The 20,932-nt window shown below is 45.0% G+C and overlaps 1 protein-coding gene across 2 annotated transcripts in view; it reads right to left on the bottom strand.

Annotated features, from left to right (window-relative positions):
* CLCN4 (chloride voltage-gated channel 4) overlaps window positions 1–20,932 on the bottom strand; it is an 80,898-nt gene that overhangs the window by 32,275 nt on the left and 27,691 nt on the right. For both annotated transcript variants that reach the window (XM_028492515.1, XM_028492514.1), the window contains exons 2-4: window positions 10,222–10,376; window positions 5,141–5,240; window positions 912–1,099 (exon numbers count right to left, since the gene is read on the bottom strand). In XM_028492515.1, the coding sequence (XP_028348316.1) occupies window positions 912–1,099; window positions 5,141–5,240; window positions 10,222–10,365 (432 nt within the window). In that variant the 5' untranslated portion in view covers window positions 10,366–10,376. The remainder of the gene's footprint in view (window positions 1–911; window positions 1,100–5,140; window positions 5,241–10,221; window positions 10,377–20,932) is intronic.

Genomic DNA, 20,932 nt, shown 5'->3' with positions numbered 1-20,932 from the left:
TGGTAACTGACTATACTGCTGAACTGAATGAATAAGCATTTTCAGAACTCTAATGGAAAATGGATGAATTCATAAAAGTGCTAACAAAAGATCAAGATGAAAAAAATTAATGACATGGGACTGAGTGAACTGATGAGGATGATTATAATTTTTGTGACTTTATGTTTGAATAAAAAAAGAAAAAATGTTTAAAAAAAGAAGCACGTGACTCTATGAAACAAATCATTTTAAAACCCCAAAGCATGGGTTTCCCTGGTGGCGCAGTGGTTGCGCGTCCGCCTGCCGATGCAGGGGAGCCGGGTTCGCGCCCCGGTCTGGGAGGATCCCGCATGCCGCGGAGCGGCTGGGCCGGTGGGCCATGGCCGTGGGACTGAGTGAACTGATGAGGATGATTATAATTTTTGTGACTTTCTGTTTGAATTTTAAAAAATGTTAAAAAACAAAAAGTTCTAAAATTAGATCGGGGTGATGGTGGCACAACTCTGTGAATATCCTAAAAGCCATCGCATTGTACCCGTTAATGGGTATATGGAATTATGGAATTATTATAATCCACGGAATATGGATTATGTCTCACTAAAGCTGTTATTAAAAAATAGTAACATCTTTTCTTCTCAATCAGAAGGAATAAAAATCAACCCTATTTCTTCAGCATGATCAAGAGATCACTCTCAGTAAGAAAAATAAAGCCAAACAAAAGGCTTTAAAGAAAATACATACATCGTGCACATGAAAGAGTGGGAAAGGATTTTCCAAGTGAAGTTTGAACCCTAGAGCTAGAAAAAGCCAAGCGGCAAGTGGCACTCGTAGTAGCCACGACGACGGTCAGGACAGACACTGCAAGGTGACAGCTCGGACGTCCTCCTACACCAGCCACGGGGCTCCCAGCCAGGACCCGCCCCTGCACCCACCTCCGACTGTTTCACCAGCAGCTCCGACCACTTCTGCCACAGGGGACACTTGTCCCTGTCCTCAAACGTGGTCTCATTGGAAGTCCAGCAGCACTGCTCGTGGCTGTACCAGAAGGCAGACAGGCAGATGCCCTCCTTCAGGTCTGTCATCCAGTCGACAGCGAGATCGATGACCCCGGCCAGGGTGCCTGGAAGAAGCAGCGAGAGCCACTCAGAGGGACGGCCGGCGTGGGCCAGGGCAGCATGTGCGCCCGGAGGGCCAGGCGGAGATGCCCGTGCCCCGGGCTGCCACGCACCCAGGAAGCCTCTTTCTTCAGTCTTGAGGTCACCTGAGCGAGTGGCAGGGCACCAGGTGTGGCAAAGGTGGCGCCCAGCCCAGTGAGACACAAAGGCCAACGATACGCTGTCCTCGGGGGGCTTCGATCGGGCAGGAGGGAGAGACCCGCAGCGCTGAGCCCACCGCAAGCCCCTGGGGCCAAGCGGCTTTCAGAACCCAGCCCTTCCGAATCTTAGAAACAGGGTACCTACACCCTATAAATCATGTAGCCCCCTCAGCGGCTTCTGGGGCAGGATGCTGGGATCACACACATGAATATCCTCCAGGAAACCTGACAGTTCAGATAAAACGAAGACAAAACGATTTATAACAGCCTCGTCATTGAAATAAAGTTTTGCCACCAAATGGAATCCAGCTTGAAAACTCTCACTTGTTAGAACTTTCTGGATTTTTAAAAAATTATGGATAAAGGACTGAGGAGCTATGTAAGTAAATAACTACTTTAAAGGCCGACAGAAGTGGAATAAAATCAAGTGTGCAGTGGGCCAGAGAAGGCCATTTTAGGTCTCTGTCTAGAATAACCCATTCCAGTCTTTTATGAAGGCAGGGAATACTTTTGCGCTACCAAACTGTTCACACTTTTACGGGATCCTTATTACAACATCAATTCCCCACCGGCATCAACACCAAAGGCAGCCATACGCCAGCCTCAGGCGACTTGGCCTTGCCACTCTCCTGGTTCCATCAGCAGTCGCCCACTGTTCTAGCCAGAACACCCGAATCCTCAGCAGCGCGCAGGCTCTGACCGCCGTTCCCACGTTTCTCTCCAGGCTTCTCTCTCTCCATCACGAATCCCACACCCTGCCCACACAGTGTTCCTTAGCGCACCAGGCCCTCCTCTCTGTACCGCCTCAGACAGCACTGTCCTCCCCCAACCTGGCAAGCTCCTATTTATCTTCCAGATGCTGGCATTTATATCACCTCCTTCAGGAAGCCTTCCCTGGTTTCCTAAGTCTGGGCTAAGTATACTTCCCAGGCATTCCCCATCACCATACCTATCACATCCTGATATGATCAATAATTACATATATGTGTATACACACACACACACACACACACACACCCCACACATGCACACACACACACTCCAACTAGTCTATAAGGGTGGGGGGAGTCTCTTGTCTGGTTTGTGTGTCACGGTGGGGATCAAGCCAGGTGTCTAGACCCTGTGTCCCCTTTAAGTGGGCAAGGGCCACTGTATTCACGTCAGGTACATAGCTGGAACTATATATCCATGTTGAATGAATGAGAGCAACAAACGAACGAAAATCAGAAAACTCAGGTCCATCCATTCACTCAAGGGCTATTTATTGAGCACCTACTTACTATGTGCCACGTACTGTCCCACACTCTGGGGTACAGCAGTGAACAAAGCATACTCAGGTCCCTGCCTTCACGGAATCTCAACTTGTGCGAGAAGACACTGGACTGAATAAGTAAGTAAATGAGGGGCTCCAACAGAAGGTGGTAGGTGCTAGAGAGGAGAATACAGCACGTTCCAATGGCAGCCATTTCCTACAATGGTGCAGGAGAACAGTCAGACAGGTCCTCAAAAAGTTAAACAAGGAGTCACCACCTGACCAAACACTTCCATTCCTAGGCATCTGCCCACGAGAAATGAAAACATATACCCAACACAAGACATGTACGCAAACGTTCACAACAGCATATTCACAAAAGCCAAACAGTGGAAACAACCCATATGCCCATCAATTGCTGAATGGAGAAACAAAATGTGGTCCACCTACAATGGCAACAAAAAGGAATGAAGTACTGACACATGCGATAGCATGGATGAACCTTGGAAACGTTATGCTGTAAAAGAAGCCAGTCACAAAAGACCATATATTGTATGATTCCATTTTATGAAATGTCCAGAATAGGCAAATCTATAGAGACAGAAAGTAGATTAGTGGTTGCCCAGGACTGAGCGGAGGCTAGGGGCACTGGAGCTGATAGCTAAAGGGTAGGGAGGTTCTTTGGGAGCTGATGAAAATGTTCTAAAATCGGCCTTGGTGATGGTTGCAAAACTCTGTGAATACACTAAAAACCACCAAGTTGTACACTTTTACTAGGTGAACTGTATGGTATGTGAGTTATATCTCAATAAAGCTGTTACACACATACATGCACACACATACATACATACACACACACACATACATACATACATACACACACATACATACATATAGTGGGCCAGGGCGACGAGGCTCAGAGAGGGAGATGTACTTTTAGAAAAGGTGGTCAGAGAACATCTCAAGCAGAAGATGACATTTGAACAAAAACTGCCTTGTGTGGAACAACAGCGACACCCAGTGGTGAATCCTGGTTAAGGCCCTGCAGAGGAGCCGCAGCTTGGGCCTCTCCGTCTTGGGCGTCGGAATATAATGTCTGGGCTGCCACTAAGGAGGTGACAGGCCAGACAGTGCGACTCCTGGGGCTCGCCACTGGGGAACGGGAAGGTGAACGGGGCAGGTTTCTGGCTTCTCCTTCATCCAGATCAAAAGAACACTTGAGCCACCTTCACTGCCGAGATCATCCCTTTCTTGCCTCCCTCCTATTCACCTGCTGATGTGACCATGGGATCGCCCTTCTCCAGCAGCCCTCACCCCTGGCTGCATATTAGAATCACAGGGGAAAGGGGGCTTTACTCAATGCTAGGGTGGCATCTCCAGGGGTACTATTTAATTGAAGCCTGGGCAGCAGCATTTTTTTTTTAATTCCCCAGGTGATTCTTCCTGAAAGAACTGACGGAAATCGGATTAACAGTGAAGCCCAATGGTCGGCATCTGACTTGTTAAAGACAGCCCGACAGGGCTCTGAGATCAGCTGATAAATCTACGCTGTGTGACTCCAGCAGGACGCCAAGACATCTACTCTGATTCCTTCATTTCCCGTATTCATCCCTCCTTCCCAGGAGCCAAGAATAACACAGGGTACAGTTTTATAAATCTATTCTAAAGGAAGACATCAAAAGTTCACAGCAAACTACCCTCCCTGCGCCCCCCCACCTACCTTTACCCTCCTACCATTGTAGATGTAACGAGTGACAGGGCAGCTAGAAATCAAAGTCCTCTAATCACAAAATTTTACCCTATGCCCTGCACATGCTCTGCGAGTATGTACTATATTCAACCTGTATCACACAGCCATTCTCTCATCAGTCCTATAACCATAACTAGCGCGTTACTACAGGCAGGGGGGGTTTCTGAAGGGAACCTCTTTAGCATGATCAAATTTTTTTCTTCTTAGACATTAACCTTCACAGCCTCCTAAAAGGAAGTAAGTTTCAGGAAACAATTTCCATGGAGGGCTGGTGCATTTGCTATTAAAAGGGGAGGTGTCCCCTCCAGATACTCATTCATTCACTCTGGAAACAGCTACTGCTCACAAACATGGTGTTGGGATTATAAAAATGAAGGACACGGAGTCCCGGAGGATCAGAACCACTCATGGGCTGGAGGTGCCTCCCCCGGGCCTACCTCAGACCCTGTGGTGTCTCGCGTTACTGTGAGCGTCTCTCGATGTTTACAATTCATCTCAGGGCCTGCCGGTGTTAGTAAAGGCCAATCTCATCTGATGTTTTATTTTCAGAGATCAACATGTTCCCGTCCTTTCTCGCCTTCTACATGGCCAAGTACTATAGAACGTGAAATGTGTGTTTTCAATAAAACCCAGCATGGCAGTCAACCTTTGTACAGTGTGGAAAGGGCCAACCCGCTCTCTCGGTACCGCTCTCCAATGACCACACCTGAGCCCGTCTGTGCCTTGGGGTCTTTTTGCTTTACTGATGATAGATTTATGTTAAGTGTATCGTCGTGTACTGTGCTCTTAGGTATTTCAAGTAACAACCCCCTTGCGTGAAGTACAAGAGAAACACTCCACGTACCCGCCAGCAGGCCGATAAGCAGCATCACCGCCCATCCCGACCAGGCGTCCAGCAAGCTCTTGATGAACTCCCATATGGACTCCTTGCTTTTGCTGGTTATCTAGAAACAGAAAGACATCAGAGTTGATGTGGATACACTTTCCAATTCATGCTTCCTTCTCTGAAACTGTTTCCTCAGGAAACACGGTGATTGAGAAAACGAATATAATGAAGAAACTAGACTGCCACTTACGTGATTCTTTCAGTTACCTAGCACGATGCTTAAATGGGCTTTCTAGTTCACAGAGCTATAAAGATGCCATAATAGTCTCCAAAGAATCCAAAAAAATTCACTTAATTAAAAAAACCTCACTAAGTGTGATTTGACCTTTGATTATTTCAGGGCCATTCTGAAGGAAGACATCACTTCGGTGTCACCGTTTTGAATACAAACCATTATTTTAGCTTAAATCGTAAGGTCTGTTCACAAAAGACCCTCTTCGACCAAGACTTCAATTCCTTCTTTCATTTTCCAGGCTACATGTTAACAACAAGAACGAACTTACTTTCTTTCTCTTCCTTCCTTCCTTCCTTCCTCCTTCCCTCCCTCCCTCCCTCCTTTCTTTCCTTCCGTCCTTCCTTTCCTCCTTCCCTCCTTCCTTCCTTCCTTCCTTTATGGCCGCATTGGGTCTTCGCTGCTGTGCACGGGCTTTCTCTAGTTGCGGTGAGCGGGGGCTACTCTTCGTTGCGGTGCGCGGGCTTCTCATTGCAGTGGCTTCTCTTGCTGCGGAGCACGGGCTCTAGGCGCACGGGCTTCAGTAGTTGTGGCTCACGGGCTCTAGAGCGCAGGCTCAGTAGCTGTGGCGCACGGGTTTAGTTGCTCCGTGGCATGTGGGATCTTCCCAGACCAGGGCTCAAACCCGTGTCCCCTGCAGTGGCAGGTGGATTCTTAACCACTGCACCACCAGGGAAGTCCCAAGAACTTTCTTTTTTTAACTGAAGTATAAATGATTTACAATGATAATTTCAGGTGTACAGCAAAGTGATTCAGTTATACCTATATATATATTCTTTTCACATTCTTTTCCATTATAGGTTATTACAAAATATTAAATATAGTTCCCTGTGCTATACAGTAGGACCTTGTTGTTTATCTATTTTACATATAGTAGTGTGTATCTGTTAATCCGAACTCCTAATTTATCCCTCCCCCACCCGCTTTCCCCTTTGGTAACCATAAGTTGGTTTTCTATGTCTGTGAGTCTATTTTTGTTTTGTAAATAAGTTCACTTGTACCATTTTTTTAGATTCCACATATAAGCAATATCATATGATATTTGTCTTTCTCTGACTTACTTCACTCCGTATGAGAATCTCTAGGTCCATCCATGTTGCTGCAAATGGCATTATTTCATTCTTTTTAATGGCTGAGTAATATTCCATTGTATATATGTACCACACCTTCTTTATCCATTCCCTGTCAGTGGACACTTAGGTTGCTTCCATGTCTTGGCTACTGTGAATAGTGCTGTTAGCTTTGTACAGTGGCAGTATCATAGCCAATGAGGTTTATCTGAGGCGTGACTGATTACTGCTAATTGTAAATAGTGCTGCTAATGAACATTGGGGTGCTGTATCTTTTCGAGTTAGAGTTTTCTCTGGATACAGGCCAAGGAGTGGGATTGCTGGATCACATGATAACTCTACTTTCACTTTTTAAGGAACCTCCATACTGGTCTCCATAGTGGCTGTATCAATTTACATTCCCACCAACAGTGTAGGAGGGTTCCCTTTTCTCCACACCCTCTCCAGCATTGTTGTTTGTACATTTTTTTTCCTTTTGGTAGATTTTTTGATGATAGCCATTCTGACCGGTGTGCAGTGGTATCTCATTTGTAGTTTTGATTAACAGCAAGAAGGCTGAATGAGCCAGCCCGGATCACGCTTTCCAGGCAGATGGTTACATCTAAACACACTGTAAGAGCACCCCTTTGCCTCCCTGTGTTAACAGAATCCTATATTCCTGAGATCATCATTCCGCTCATAACCCTTTAGAGCAAGGGTTGGCAAACATTTTCTGTAAAGAGACAGAAAGTAAGTATTTTCAGTTCAGCAGGTCAGATGGTCTCCGCGGCAACTACCGGACTCTGCTGTTGTAGCACAGGAGGAGCCATATAGAGCATGCGCATGCGCGGGCGGGGCTGCAAGCCAAGGAACCGGCCCTGCGCTGGATTTGCCCGAGGGCCACAGTCCACGACCCCTGCTCCGGACGGAAGGGTGCCCCAGCTCCCCCGTTCCTCCAGGTCGGAGCCAAGCGGCTGCGTCAGCTTCTCGACTCTACCTCACTCCCTCCACATCTCTCTGCCCCCTTCCCTGTCAACACTGTCGACGTCACTGCCCCCCTCAGCGCACTCTCGGAAGCTGCTCTCCCTCCGTCGCCGACGGCCCGCTCACAGCTGCTTCCTCTCCAAATTGACCCCTCCGTGGAGGGGGGCCCCGTCCTCGCCACTCTCTACCCCTTTCACTTGCGGCCACTCTGCTGGCTGCCCTCCTTCACCTCTATCTGCTTCTTCTAAGCATCCGTCACTGACCCCCAGCCCGCCCCCCGGAACCCACTAAATCTTGGCACTGCTCTGGGGCCCAACTGCTCCTGACCTCTGTCTCTCCAGCCCCAGGCCACCTGGGCCGCTTCCAAAGCTTCAGCGCCCACTCGCATGCCAAGGACCCCTCATGCTCCACCAACAGCCCTGCCCCTGCGCTTGAACTGCACAGCGTTCTCTCGCCTGCCGACCCCCTCCAGCCACAGGCTGGACAAACAGCTCAAACTCACAGCGCCTGAAAACCGAACTCAGTGGCCTCCCCCTGAAATCTGCCGCGTCCCTTTTCTCCCCCCTCGTCATCCAAGGCATCACCCTCTTCTGACTACAGCCAGGGCGTCATCCTGGCCCCACTATCCGCCTCCATCCTGGCAACGGCTCCCGTGAAGGATGCGGACCCCAAGCCTCTCTCCGTCGGCACTTCACTGCCCTCTGTCAGATCTTCTTCCTCTTTCTCCCGAGCTCATTTCCAAGCTTCCTGTTTCTCCCCTGGCAGTGCATCTCTCTTGTATCCTGCGGCCATGAAAAGGGAATCCAGGGCTTTCCCGGTGGCGCAGTGGTTGAGAATCCGCCTGCCATTGCAGGGAACACGGGTTCGAGCCCCGGTCCAGGAAGATCCCACATGCTGCAGAGCAGCTAAGCCCGTGCGCCACAACTACTGATCCTGCGCTCTAGAGCCCGCGAGCCACAACTACTGAGTCCACGTGCCACAACTACTGAAGCCTGCACGCCTAGAGCCCGTGCTCCGTAACAAGAGAAGCCACCGCGATGAAAAGCCAGCGCACCACAACGAAGAATAGCCCCCGCTCGCCGCAACTAGAGAAAGCCCACGCGCAGCAGTGAAGACCCAACACAGCCAAAAATAAACAGACAAATAAATAAGTAAATAGGAAATCCAGGGACTTCACTGTTGGTCCAGTGGTGGAGAGTCCACCTTACAATGCAGGGTCTGAAGATTCGATCCCTGGTCAGGAAACTAAGATCCCAAATGCCGCGGGGCAACTAAGCCCACGCACCACAACTACTGAGCTCGTGCGCCTCAACTAGAGAGCCCACGTGCCATAAACTACAGAGCCCACATGCTCTGGAGCCTGTGTGCCACAACTACAGACCACAACTACAGAGCCCACGCGCCCTGGAGCCTGTGCACCACAACTAGAGAGAGAAAACCCGCCCACCACAACTAGAGAGAAGCCCGCACCACAACGAAGAATAGCCCCCGCTCGCCGCAACTAGAGAAAGCCCACGCGCAGCAGTGAAGACCCAACACAGCCAAAAATAAACAGACAAATAAATAAGTAAATAGGAAATCCAGGGACTTCACTGTTGGTCCAGTGGTGGAGAGTCCACCTTACAATGCAGAGTCTGAAGATTCGATCCCTGGTCAGGAAACTAAGATCCCAAATGCCGCGGGGCAACTAAGCCCACGCACCACAACTACTGAGCTCGTGCGCCTCAACTAGAGAGCCCACGTGCCATAAACTACAGAGCCCACATGCTCTGGAGCCTGTGTGCCACAACTACAGACCACAACTACAGAGCCCACGCGCCCTGGAGCCTGTGCACCACAACTAGAGAGAGAAAACCCGCCCACCACAACTAGAGAGAAGCCCACGCGCCACAACGAAAAGATCCCGCATGCCTCAACGAAGATCCCGTGTGCTGCAGCTAAGACCCGCCGCAGCCAAAAATAAATAAATAAAATAAATAAATAAATAAAATAAATCTTAAAAAAAAAAAAGGAAATCTAAACTCCTCATGGTCTACTCAGTCGTTCCCAATGTGGCCCCATCGCCCACATGGCCAGACTCATCTCTAGTCCTCCCCTGCCGTGAATCTGCCACCAAACCTTAAGAGCTCCTTGAACTGCCTAAATGTGCCACGGTCTTTCATGCCTCTGTGACCTAAAAAAGAGCCACTCCTGATGAGAATCCTTTCCCCTTCCTCTGCCTGGCAAATTCTTAGTCATCCTTCAAGACCCCACTGAAATCTCACCCTCTCTAAAAACTCCCTCCCTATCTCTCCTAAATGATCCCACAGCACTTGATACATAACTTTACTGCAGCCCATAAAAATATATATTGATTGCCCGCTAGAGGCCAGGCACTGTAATATGTGCTTTCATACACACACAGCCCCATTTAATCTCTGGTATAATTAACTCCATCCTTACAGATGAGAAGATGGGGTCCAGAAATGGCACCCCAAAAGTCAGCCAGCCTAAAGGTGTCAAAGTCAGGATGTACCCAATCTGTCTGGCTCCAGAGCCCCCCTCTTTGCCCTCCACACCACACCTCTGTATGACACAGCCTTCCATCCAAAGCACCTGGTATTATAATTACCTGTCCACATCTCTGCCTCTCGCACTAGCCCTCCTCTTCTCTAGAACCTAGCTCAGCACACGACACATGAACCCAAGCTCTAGCTCAGTGACTGTCCAACGAAAGCACAGCCCAGCCCTCCGAAGGGGTTCCCCCTCAAAGTGTCCTTATGAACAGCACGTACCTTTCTGTGTCTGTCGGTGTCCCGGGACTTCTCTCTCAGCCAGTCGATGGTGTGGAAGTCCTCATACGTCCCCACATCAGGGAATGGCTCGTCAAGAAAATCCATCAGGTTTCCAGAGCCACTCATCGCTCCTGCATTGACCATGCTACTTACACCTGGGAGAGAAAACCTGTCATTAAAAACGTAAGCAGAACATCTGCACAGACCTGGCACAACGATCCACGCGCGCTATTTTCTTGCACAGGAAAGACATTGCAGCGTAGGCACCTCTGCTGTGATGAAAGATACATATAGTCTGTCTTAGTGAGCACAGGCTGCTGTAACAAAAATACCATAGACTGGGTGGCTTATCAACAACACATATTTATTTCTCACAGTTCTGGAGGCTGCAAAGTCCAAGATCAAGGCACTGAGAGATTCAGTGTCTGGTGAGAGCCCACTTCCTGGTTCACAGATGGCCATCTACTCACTGTGTCCTCATCTGGTGGAGCTCTCTGGGGTCTCTTTTATAAGGGCACTAATCCCATCCATGAGGGCTCAGCTTTCATGACCTCATCACCTCCCAAAGGCCCCTCCTCCCAATACCATCACATTGGGGATTAGGTTTCAACATATGAATTTTGGGGAGACACAAACGTTACTTTCTGTTTTTTAACTTTTTATTTTATATTGGAGTATAGTTGATGAACAATGTTGTGACAGTTTCAGGTGTACAGCAAAATGATTCAGTTATACATATACATGTATCTTTTTCCAATTCTTTTCCCATTTAGGTTGTTACAGGATATTGAGCAGAGTTCCCTGTGCTCTACAGTAGGTCCTTGTTGGTTACCTATTTTAAATATAGCAGGGTATACATGTCAATCCCCAACTCCCTAACTATCCCTTTCCTCCACCCTTCCCTTCAGTAACCATAAGTTCATTCTCTAAGTCTATGAGTCTGTTTCTGACAAATGTTACTTTCTTATTACTTGTGGTAGTTATGTGCTATAAAGTCACCATGGCCACCGAATTAGTGAGTACTAGATCACCGCCCCCAAGAGAAATACAGGGTTAGGTTCCTTCGAGCCTCTGGTCACAACATTTTCATCAACCAATCAATATACAACCTTGTTTTGTGTGTTTCTGTTTAAAGACACCTTATCAAATATATATCGTTGGTTCATCCACACTGAACTCACAGCCAACAGCACTGTCACTCACGTTGCAGGAAGCTTGTCTAACAAACATACTTTCTCCATAAGGCCCAGCACAGCCTTCTCGTGCTTAGAAACACTACGGGCACTCCCGCCCTGCATTTCAAGGCCAATGGAAACAGCAAAATTACCAATAAAAAAAGCACAAAAATGCGACAAATATGACACTAAAGAGACTGTGAAAAGAACACTTGTTTCTGGTCTGGGAACTGAAACAAGACGGCAGAGCACCAATTTCTCCAACCTCCGCTAGGATCGTGCATTCCTGGCAACTCAAACTTTTTGAGGCTCTGCACGTGCACTGAGCGAATGACCGGGCAAGGGCCCCATGTATTGCTCTGGATGTTACAAATACATTTGAGTGAGCAGGCAAATTCACAAATACGGAACCGCTCATAATGAGGGTCAGCTACATCCAATTCTGGAAAAACCTCACGTTCTGCGAAAGCAGGGCATCAACATGAGAGGCCTGGGGGAAACAGGGTTGAGACATACCACTCAAAACCAAATCACTGTAGTCAAACCAGTAACCAGTTCTCCTGGGAGATAAAGCGGACCACTGAGGCAGACAACCTCTGCGGTTGTCACTGCGGATATTCAAGATGTACAGCAACAGCAGAGTGAAAATGCTAAGACTTAACTCACTGGTGGGAGCCAAGGTGAGCCACAGAGGGAGTGGTCCTCTGCACCGGGGGTGGGGGGAATGCCACGGGGATGAGAAGGAGGCAGGACAACCTGCCACGTGAGCCATGCTATGGTCTGAACGTGTGTGTCCCCCCCACCCAAATTCATACATTGAAATCCTAACCCCCAAAGGATGGTATTAGAAGGTGGGGTCTTTGGGAGGTGACTGGGTCATAACGTACCTTCAAGAATGGGACTAGTGCCCTTATAAAAGAGGCCCCAGGGAGCTCCTTTGCCCCTTCCACCATGTAAGGACACAACAGGAAATCTGTGACTGGAAAAAGAACCATCACCTGACCGTGCTGGCACCCTGATCTCAGACTGCCAGCCTCCAGAACTGTGAGAAATAAATGTGTGTTGTTGATAAGCCCCCCAGTCTGTGGTGTTTTGTTATAGCAGCACGAACAGACTAAGACAGACCAAGAGCCATGCCAAGCTGGCAGCACACTGCCCCGGACAAGCAGCCCTGAGTGCAGGCCCTCACTTCTAATTTTCCTTAAAATACAGTCAAAAGGGTGCCTACTGCCAGGGCAGTAGCAAAGTGGAGGATTTCTTCCTTTCCTGCCTAAGATAACAATTCCACTCCTATTATTCTGCCTCCCCTTGTCTGGAAAACAATCTCAAATAAACCAAGACATCTTCCATGTTACACCACCATCAGAACCGGATTTACAGATCACAGAGGAAATAATTTGACACGGAGAAAACGCTTTGCAGCAGGACCAATGCTCACCACCAGTTAGCAAGAAAAATAATACACTCTTATAAAGACAAGAGGTTGGAATAAGCACTAAATCAAAATTTCTTTGGCAAAGAGCATGGAAATTTGAATTATAGGAAGGGAACCACAAAAGTGCCGGAATAAGATGGTTAAAGAAGTGAAGGGTAGTTATTAAAATATTTGAGCACAGGCTTCTCTCAATTGCTTTATGTATTTTTATATCTGGAGGACTCAACCACGACCTGACAAAACTGCATTTTGATCAAAATGAAAAGTCGCTACAGGCAAAGTGGAGTAATCACCTTACAAGCAATAAAATGGCGATAGTTACTGATTTATTGACTGTCTGTGCAACTTTGCTACTTTAAAACTTTAAAAGTTTGAAGTCTGAGCCATGCCAAGCTGAAAACTTTACCCACTGATGAATGCCCAGGGAAGAATCATATTGCAGAAGTCAGTAGCAACCAATAATAAAAGGGAAGGAATAAAATCAGAAAGCAAAGATTTCGTTTTCATTTCTAGAAACACAAGATGGTAATAGCCTTGTATTATATGCGGTAAAGAAAATCTCTGATGGGAAAAAGAAGATGGCAGGCTGCTGACCCACAATGGGTAGCCCGCGTAAGAAAAACCAAGCCAGCAGATCGAAGAATTGCAGAGACTTGGACATTCTATTAAAAAGAAGTTCATGTTACCTGAAATTTAACCAAATCTCTAGTCAAGCAACAACTCTAGGCAATAATGATTGAAACAAAAAGTCACTCTGGAGAACAAATGTATCTTTAAACTTTGATGGAGCATGTCATGGTCCTGACAATCAGATGCATAATTGGTAAAGGAAAATAAACATGATCTAATCCGTAGATCTAATTGCAGGCTTTCCTTGGGGGCCCAGAAGGAGGTGGTGACTTCGCTTCTGAAGCTCGGGTTAAGACAGACAGGAGGACCAGAAGCATAAGAAGAGGGCATCCAGGTCAGAAATAATGGAAAGAGGGAATTCCCTGGTGGTCCAGTGGTTAGGACTCTGCACTTTCACTGCTGAGGGCAGGGGTTCGAACCCTGGTCAAGCAAGTAGGATCCCACAAGCTGTGCAGCGTGGCCAAAAAATTTAAGAAAATAAAAGAAAAATGGAAAGAATTCTATCTGGGATCCACTGGGAGATACAGATGGATAAGAAATGAGAATCCAGCCAAACACAGGAACAAAAAGGAATGAACTCCAAGGACTTGATGAGAAATAAACTTAACCTGTGTTAAGTTCAATATGGCACCCAAAGGGATGCAAATACTGCTGACCCTTGAACAACACAGGTTTTAACTGGGTGGGTCCACTTACACGTGGGTTTTTCTCAATAAATATCATACCTGTATTTTCGTTTTACAGATCTTTACCTATGTGAGGGGAAAAGTTTGTGTTCGATTAGGGAGCCCAATATGGAGAATCACAAGAACTAGGGTTTGAGTCCTGATTCTATCCAGACTGTTTCAGCTTCCTGCCCTTGGATGAGTCATTTATCAATTCCTTTGTTTTTGAGGCAGTGAGAGCAGGATGCAGATTTTCGACTGAGCTGGGGGTCAGTGTCCCTAACTCCCACGTTGTGCAAGGGTCAACTCTAGTCATCTGCACCTTAGAGGGGAGCCCTTGCTCTTCTCACCTGGTTTTATTTCTTCTCTGCAATAAGAGCACTTCTGCTGGCAGGTGACACCTCTGCTTATGATTTCAGGAAGGACAGCATCCTAGATCCTGCATCTGAGATTCCTACTTGGCCTGGATCGTCGAGGTCAGAGCACAGCAAACTGCAGCTTGTGGGCTAAATCCGGCCTGCTGCCCGGCTCTGTAAATACGTTCTAGAGGAACACAGCCATGCCCGCTCATTTACGTATTGTCTATGGCTGCTTTCACATCGCAATGGCACAGATGAGTAGTTATGACAAAGGCCAAATGGCCCCAAACGCCTCAAATGTTTACTATTTGGCCATTTACAGAAAACGTTTGCTGACTCCCGATCTACACGGCGGACTGAACACAGAAACAGCTCAGATTCTCTACCTGTCCCTGCATCTACAGCATTTTCAGTGGGACCTTGCGGCTCCTCTCCAGCAAGAGGTACAATCTGCTTCTCCAGCTCTTGAATCAGGGCTGGCCTTGGGACATGCAGTGGAAGTGACAGCATGCATGTACTGCGTCTAGACTCCAAAGGTGACGTGGCCTCTGCTTTCTTCCTTGGCCTTCTGCCACGAGCAGAAGCCTAGACTAGGTGCTGGAAGATGAGCGACCACATGGAGTCAAGGTGGGTCATCTCAACTGAGGCCGTCCTAGGTCATCCAGGCTCACCAAGCACAGATTCATGAGTGAGCCCAGCCAAGAGCAGCTGGGCTTGACCCAATCAAACCACCCAGCTGACCTGCAGACCATGAGAGAAATGAATGGTTATTGTTTGAAGCCACCGGGTTTTTTTGAAAGGGTTGTCATGGGGCAGCATCATAACAATGTTTAACAAGCATGATTTACGTGGGCTCCGAGAGAGAGGGGAAATGAAGATGGCTAAGTTAGTTGCAAGGGAGGACAATCTAACTTAGTTGCAGCAACAGAGACAGGATGGAATCGAACTTCACGCTGGAGGTGTCCATCCAGAAAAAAGAGCATCTCTCTTACACAACCATATTTACCTACGCAGGTACTCTGGAAGACACAAAGGACACCTAGGTCTTTTATCCAATCCTTAAAGGCAAGAAAGGATCTATAGAGTATGAGGGTAGCTGTGGGCTTTTCATATTCAACAAGCTAGCCTAGCTTGTTAAATGTCTTTAATCACAAAAGGGTGTTGAATTTTGTCAAATGTTTTTTCTGCATCTATTGAGATGACTATGTAATTTTTATTCTTCATTCTGTTAATGTGGTGTATCACATGGCTTGATTTTCAGATATTGAACCATCATGGCACCTAGTGATAAATCCCATTTGGTCATGGTGTATGATCCTTTTAATATGCTGTTGAATTCAGTTTGTAGTATTTTGTTGCGGATTTGTGCATCTATACTCATCAGGGATACTGGTCTCCAATTTTCTTTTCTTGTAGTGTCTTTTTCTGGCTTTGGTATCAAGGTAATGCTGGCCTCATAAAAGAGTTTGGAAGTGTTCCCTCTTCTTCAATTTCTTTTGGAAGAGTTTGAAAAGAAACTGAATTAATTCTTCTTTAAAAATTTGATAGAATTCACCAATGAAACCATCTGGTCCTGGGCTTTTCTATTGGGAGGTTTTTGATCACAAAGTCCACCTCTTTACTAGTTACCGGTCTGTTCACATTTTCTATTCTTCATTATTCAGTCTTGGCAAGATGTAGATTTCTAGGCATTTATCATTTTTTTCTAGATTATCCAGTTTCCTGGCGTATAATTGCTTATAGTCGTCTCTATAACCCTTTTTATTTTTGTGGCATCAGTTGCAATGTCTCCTCCTTCATTGCTGATTTTATTTATCTGAGTCTTCTCCCTTTTTTTCTTAGTCTAGCTAAAGCTTTGTCAATTTTGTTGACCTTTAACAAAAAGATGGCGCTATTTAACAAAATATTGATATTAACACCAACTCTTAGTCTCAATGATTTCTCAACTGCTTTTCTATTCTGTATTTCATTTATTTCCCCTAATCACTATTATGTCCTTCCTTCTGCTAACTTTGGGCTTAGTTTGTTCTTTTTTTGGTCATTGAGGTGTAAAGTCAGGTTGTTTATTTAGAATCTTCTTTTTAAATGTAGGTGTTTATCACTATAAACTTCCCTCTTAATACTGCTTTTGCTGCATCCCATAAGTTTTGGTACGTTGTGTTTTTGTTTCCATTTGTCTCAAGATATTTTCTAATTTTCCTTTTGATTTCTTCTATGACCCACTGGTTGTTCAAGACTGCATTGTTTCATTTCCATATGTTTGTGAACTTTCCTATTTTCCTTCCATTGATTTATAGTTTCATTCCATTGTGATCAGAGAGCATACCTGGTATAGTTTCAATCTTCTTAAATTTGTTGAGACTTACTCTGTGGCATAACATGAGGTCTATCCTGGAGAATGTTGTGTGTGCTTGAGAAGAATGTGTATTCTGCTACTATTGGGTGGAACATTCGACAAATGTCTGTTAGGTCCACTTGGTCCATACCATTGTTCAAGTCCTCTGTTTCCTCTGGCCATCTTGCTCCTCTTTTGGTTGCCATTTGCATGGAATATCTTCTTCTATCCTTTCACTTTCAGCTTCTATTTGTCCTTAAGTCTAAAGTGAGTCTCTTACAGCCTGCATAGAGTTGGATCTTGGTTTTTTTTTAATCCATTCAGCCACTTGAAGTCTTTCAATTAGGGAGTTTAATCCATTTACATTTAAAATAATTATTGATAAAGAAGATCTTACTACTGCCATTTTGTTCATTGTTTTCTGCCTGTCTTGTAGCTCTTCTGTCCCTCTTTTCCTTTCTTGCTGTCTTCCTTTGTGTTTCATTTGATTGTTTTCTTTGGTAGGAACATGCTTTGATTCCTTTTCATTTTCTTTTGTGTATCTTCTATAAGTATTTTCTAGTGGTTACCATGGGGCTTACATAAAACATAGTGATACAAATTTATCTTAAGTTGATAACAACTTACTTTAATCACATACTGAAACTCTACACTTTTACCTCTCCCTCCATACACATTTTATACTATTGACGTCATGAGTTACATATTTTTATATTGTGCATCTGTTAACGTATTTTATAGGTATAGTTCTTTTTCATACTCTTTTTTAAACTTCTATACCAGAATTCACTGATTTACACACCTCCACTGCAGCATTACAGTATTCTGTATTTGTCCATATGATTACCAGCGAGCTTTAGACTTTCAAATGTTTTTGTGTTGCCCTGAGGTAGGGCTCTGAAAGGTTGAGATGTTGGAGACACGTTCTACTCTCTCTTTCCCCAGGAGGAGAAATTGCAGGCAGTCTCTCAGTGCTGAGCTGTGCCATCTCGCAGGAGGGGCCGACACAGGTAAAGTGAAATCACTCCTCTTATCTGTTTCAAAGCAACTGTTTTTGGCTTTGTGCTCTTCTGGGGTCCTGCAACCTCCTGACCGGAATCTGGAATTCTCATAAAGGTCTCTATATCATTGTTATTGGTGTTTCTGTGAGGGAACAATGGCCACGGCTTTCTATCTTACCATTTTGCTGATGTCACTCTGCCCCAAAGCATTATCAGAACTCCTAATTACATTGTGGCTGGAATATCTTCCCACTCCACCATGACCCTCTGCAGTGACGAACAATGACTTACTTATATTTGCACTCCCGTCACTGTCTCTGGCATGTGGTCAATGTTCACTAAAGTGTTTTGAGTTCATTTAAGTGTGTGGTTATCTCTGAACCACTGGGGTAACAAAGGCAAGGCCCCATTACAGAATTTTTTCAGGTTCCATCTATGCACCTACCAAAAATGTCTAAGTCCCAGTTTTATCATAAAGAGGATAAATAGACTCAAAAATAAATATGTGAGCAGATGAGACAGCCTAGAAAAAAAAAAAAAGAGTACAAAGAGAATTAGCTTGTCAGTCTGACTCCTGCACAGTCTCATGAGTCCAGACCAGTCTCTTCTACACTGACATCCTCAGGATGATTTGGGGGACATGTGGCCCTCAGAAAAGGATGGCAGGAGCCACCAAGAACACCCACAAGCAGTCCCTGGCTCTGTGCCATGGCTTCCAGGAGCACTTCAGGTACAGAGAACAGAGAGCACCTTTCCCAAAAATTCTAGTCCACGCCTCATTCTGAGTTAATAAATCAGCATTCAAGTTAACAACAAAGTTTCTTTTAACAGCTTGTGGTTTGTCCATCCTCTTAAATCTGATTGGTTCTGCTTCCCGGGAAAAACCAGACTTCTGTGCTAAGGTCCAGGCCATGTGCAGGAGTAATGGTCCCAACTTATGTCGGCCATGGGGTTCTATCCAAGCCTTAAACTCTCTGTGCCTCAATTTCCTCATCTGTAAAATGGGTACAGTAATAGTTCATATCCCTCCTGGGCTCATCAGGCATCTTTTCCAACCACAATGCTATGAGATTAGAAATCAATTACAGGAAAAACACTGTAAAAACACAAACATGTGGAGGCTAAACACTATGCTACTAAATAACCAAGAGATCACTGAAGAAATCAAAGAAGAAATTTAAAAATACACAGAAACAAATGACAATGAAAACACAACAACTCAAAACCTATGGGACGCAGCAAAAGCAGTTCTAAGAAGGAAGTTTATAGCAATTCAATCTCACCTCAAGAAACAAGAAAAATCTCAAATAAACAATCTAACTGTAAACCTAAAGCAACTAGAGAAAGAAGAACAAAAAAAACCCCCAACGTTAGAAGAAAAAAAATCATAAAGATCAGAGAAGAAATAAATGAAACAGAAAAGAAGAACACAATAGCAAAGATCAATAAAACTAAAAGTTGGTTCTTTGAGAAGATAAACAAAATTGATAAACCTTTAGCCAGACTCTAAGAAAAAAAGGGAGGATTTAAATCAATAAAATTATAAAGAAAAAGGAGAAATTACAACTGACACCGCAGAAATACAAAGGATCCTAAGAGACTACTACAAGCAACTCTATGCCAATAAAATGGACAACCTGGAAGAAATGGACAAATTCTTAGAAAGACACAACTTTCCAACACTGAGCTAGGAAGAATTAGAAAATGTAAACAGACTAATCACAAGTAATGAAATTGAAACTGTAATTAAAAATCTTCCAGCAAACAGAAGTCCAGGACCAGATGGCTTCACAGGCGAATTCTACCAAACATTTAGAGAACAGCCAACACCTATCCTTCTCAAACTCCCCCAAAACACTGCAGAGCGAGGAACACTCCCAAACTTGTTCTATGAGGCCACCATCACCCTGATACCAAGACCAAAGATATCACAAAAAAAGAAAATTACAGACCAATATCATTGATGACCACAGACACAAAAAAACCTCAACCAAATTCTAGCAAACAGAATCCAACAACACATTAAAGGATCATACACCATGATCAAGTGGGAGTTATCCCAGGGATGCAAGGATTCTTCAACATATGCAAATAAATCAATGTGATATACCACATTAACAAACTGAAGAATAAAAACCATGTGATCATCTCAATAGATGCAGAAAGAGCTTGTGACAAAATTCAACACCCCTTTATGATAAAAACTCTCCAGAAAGTGGGCAAAGAGGGAACCCACCTCAACATAATAAAGGCCATATACGACAAACCCACAGCAAACAGGAAAAGACCTGTACTCAGAAAACTATAAAAAACACAGGTGAAAGAAATCAAAGATGACACAAACAGATGGAAAGATATACCATGTTCTTGGATTGGAAGAATCAACGTTGTGAAAATGACTATACTACCCAAAGCAATCTACAGATTCAATGCAATCCCTATAAAATTACCGATGGCATTTTTCACAGAAATAGAACAAAACATTTTACAACTTGTATGGAAACAGAAAAGACCCCAAATAGCCAAAGCAATCTTGAGAAAGAAAAATGGAGCTGGAGGAATCAGGCTCCCTGACTTCAGACTATACTACAAAGCTACAGTAATCAAGACAGTATGGTACTGGCACAAACACAGAAATATAGATCAATGGTACAGGATAGAAAGCCCACGATCAACCCATGCACCTCTGGTCAAAAAATCTATGACAAAGGAGGCAAGAATATACAATGGAGAAAAGGCAGTCCCTTCATTAAGTGGTGCTGGGAAAACTGGACAGCTACATGTAAAAGAATGAAATTAGAACACTCCCTAACACCATACATAAAAATAAACTCAAAATGGATTAAAGACCTAAATGTAAGACCAGGCACTATAAAACTCTTAGAGGAAAACACAGGCAGAACACTCTATGACATAAATCACAGCAAGATCCTTTTTGACCCATCTCCTAGAGAAATGGAAATAAAAACAAAAATAAACAAATGGGACCTAATGAAACTTAAAAGCTTTTGCACAGCAAAGGATACCATAAACAAGACCAAAAGACAACCCTCAGAATGGGAGAAAATAGTTGCAAATGAAGCAACCGACAAAGGATTAATCTCCAAAATT

This window comes from Physeter macrocephalus, chromosome 7 (genome assembly GCF_002837175.3).
Source record: "Physeter macrocephalus isolate SW-GA chromosome 7, ASM283717v5, whole genome shotgun sequence".
Classification (NCBI taxonomy): Eukaryota; Metazoa; Chordata; class Mammalia; order Artiodactyla; family Physeteridae; genus Physeter; species Physeter macrocephalus.
This window is presented reverse-complemented; position numbering and strand designations above follow the sequence as displayed.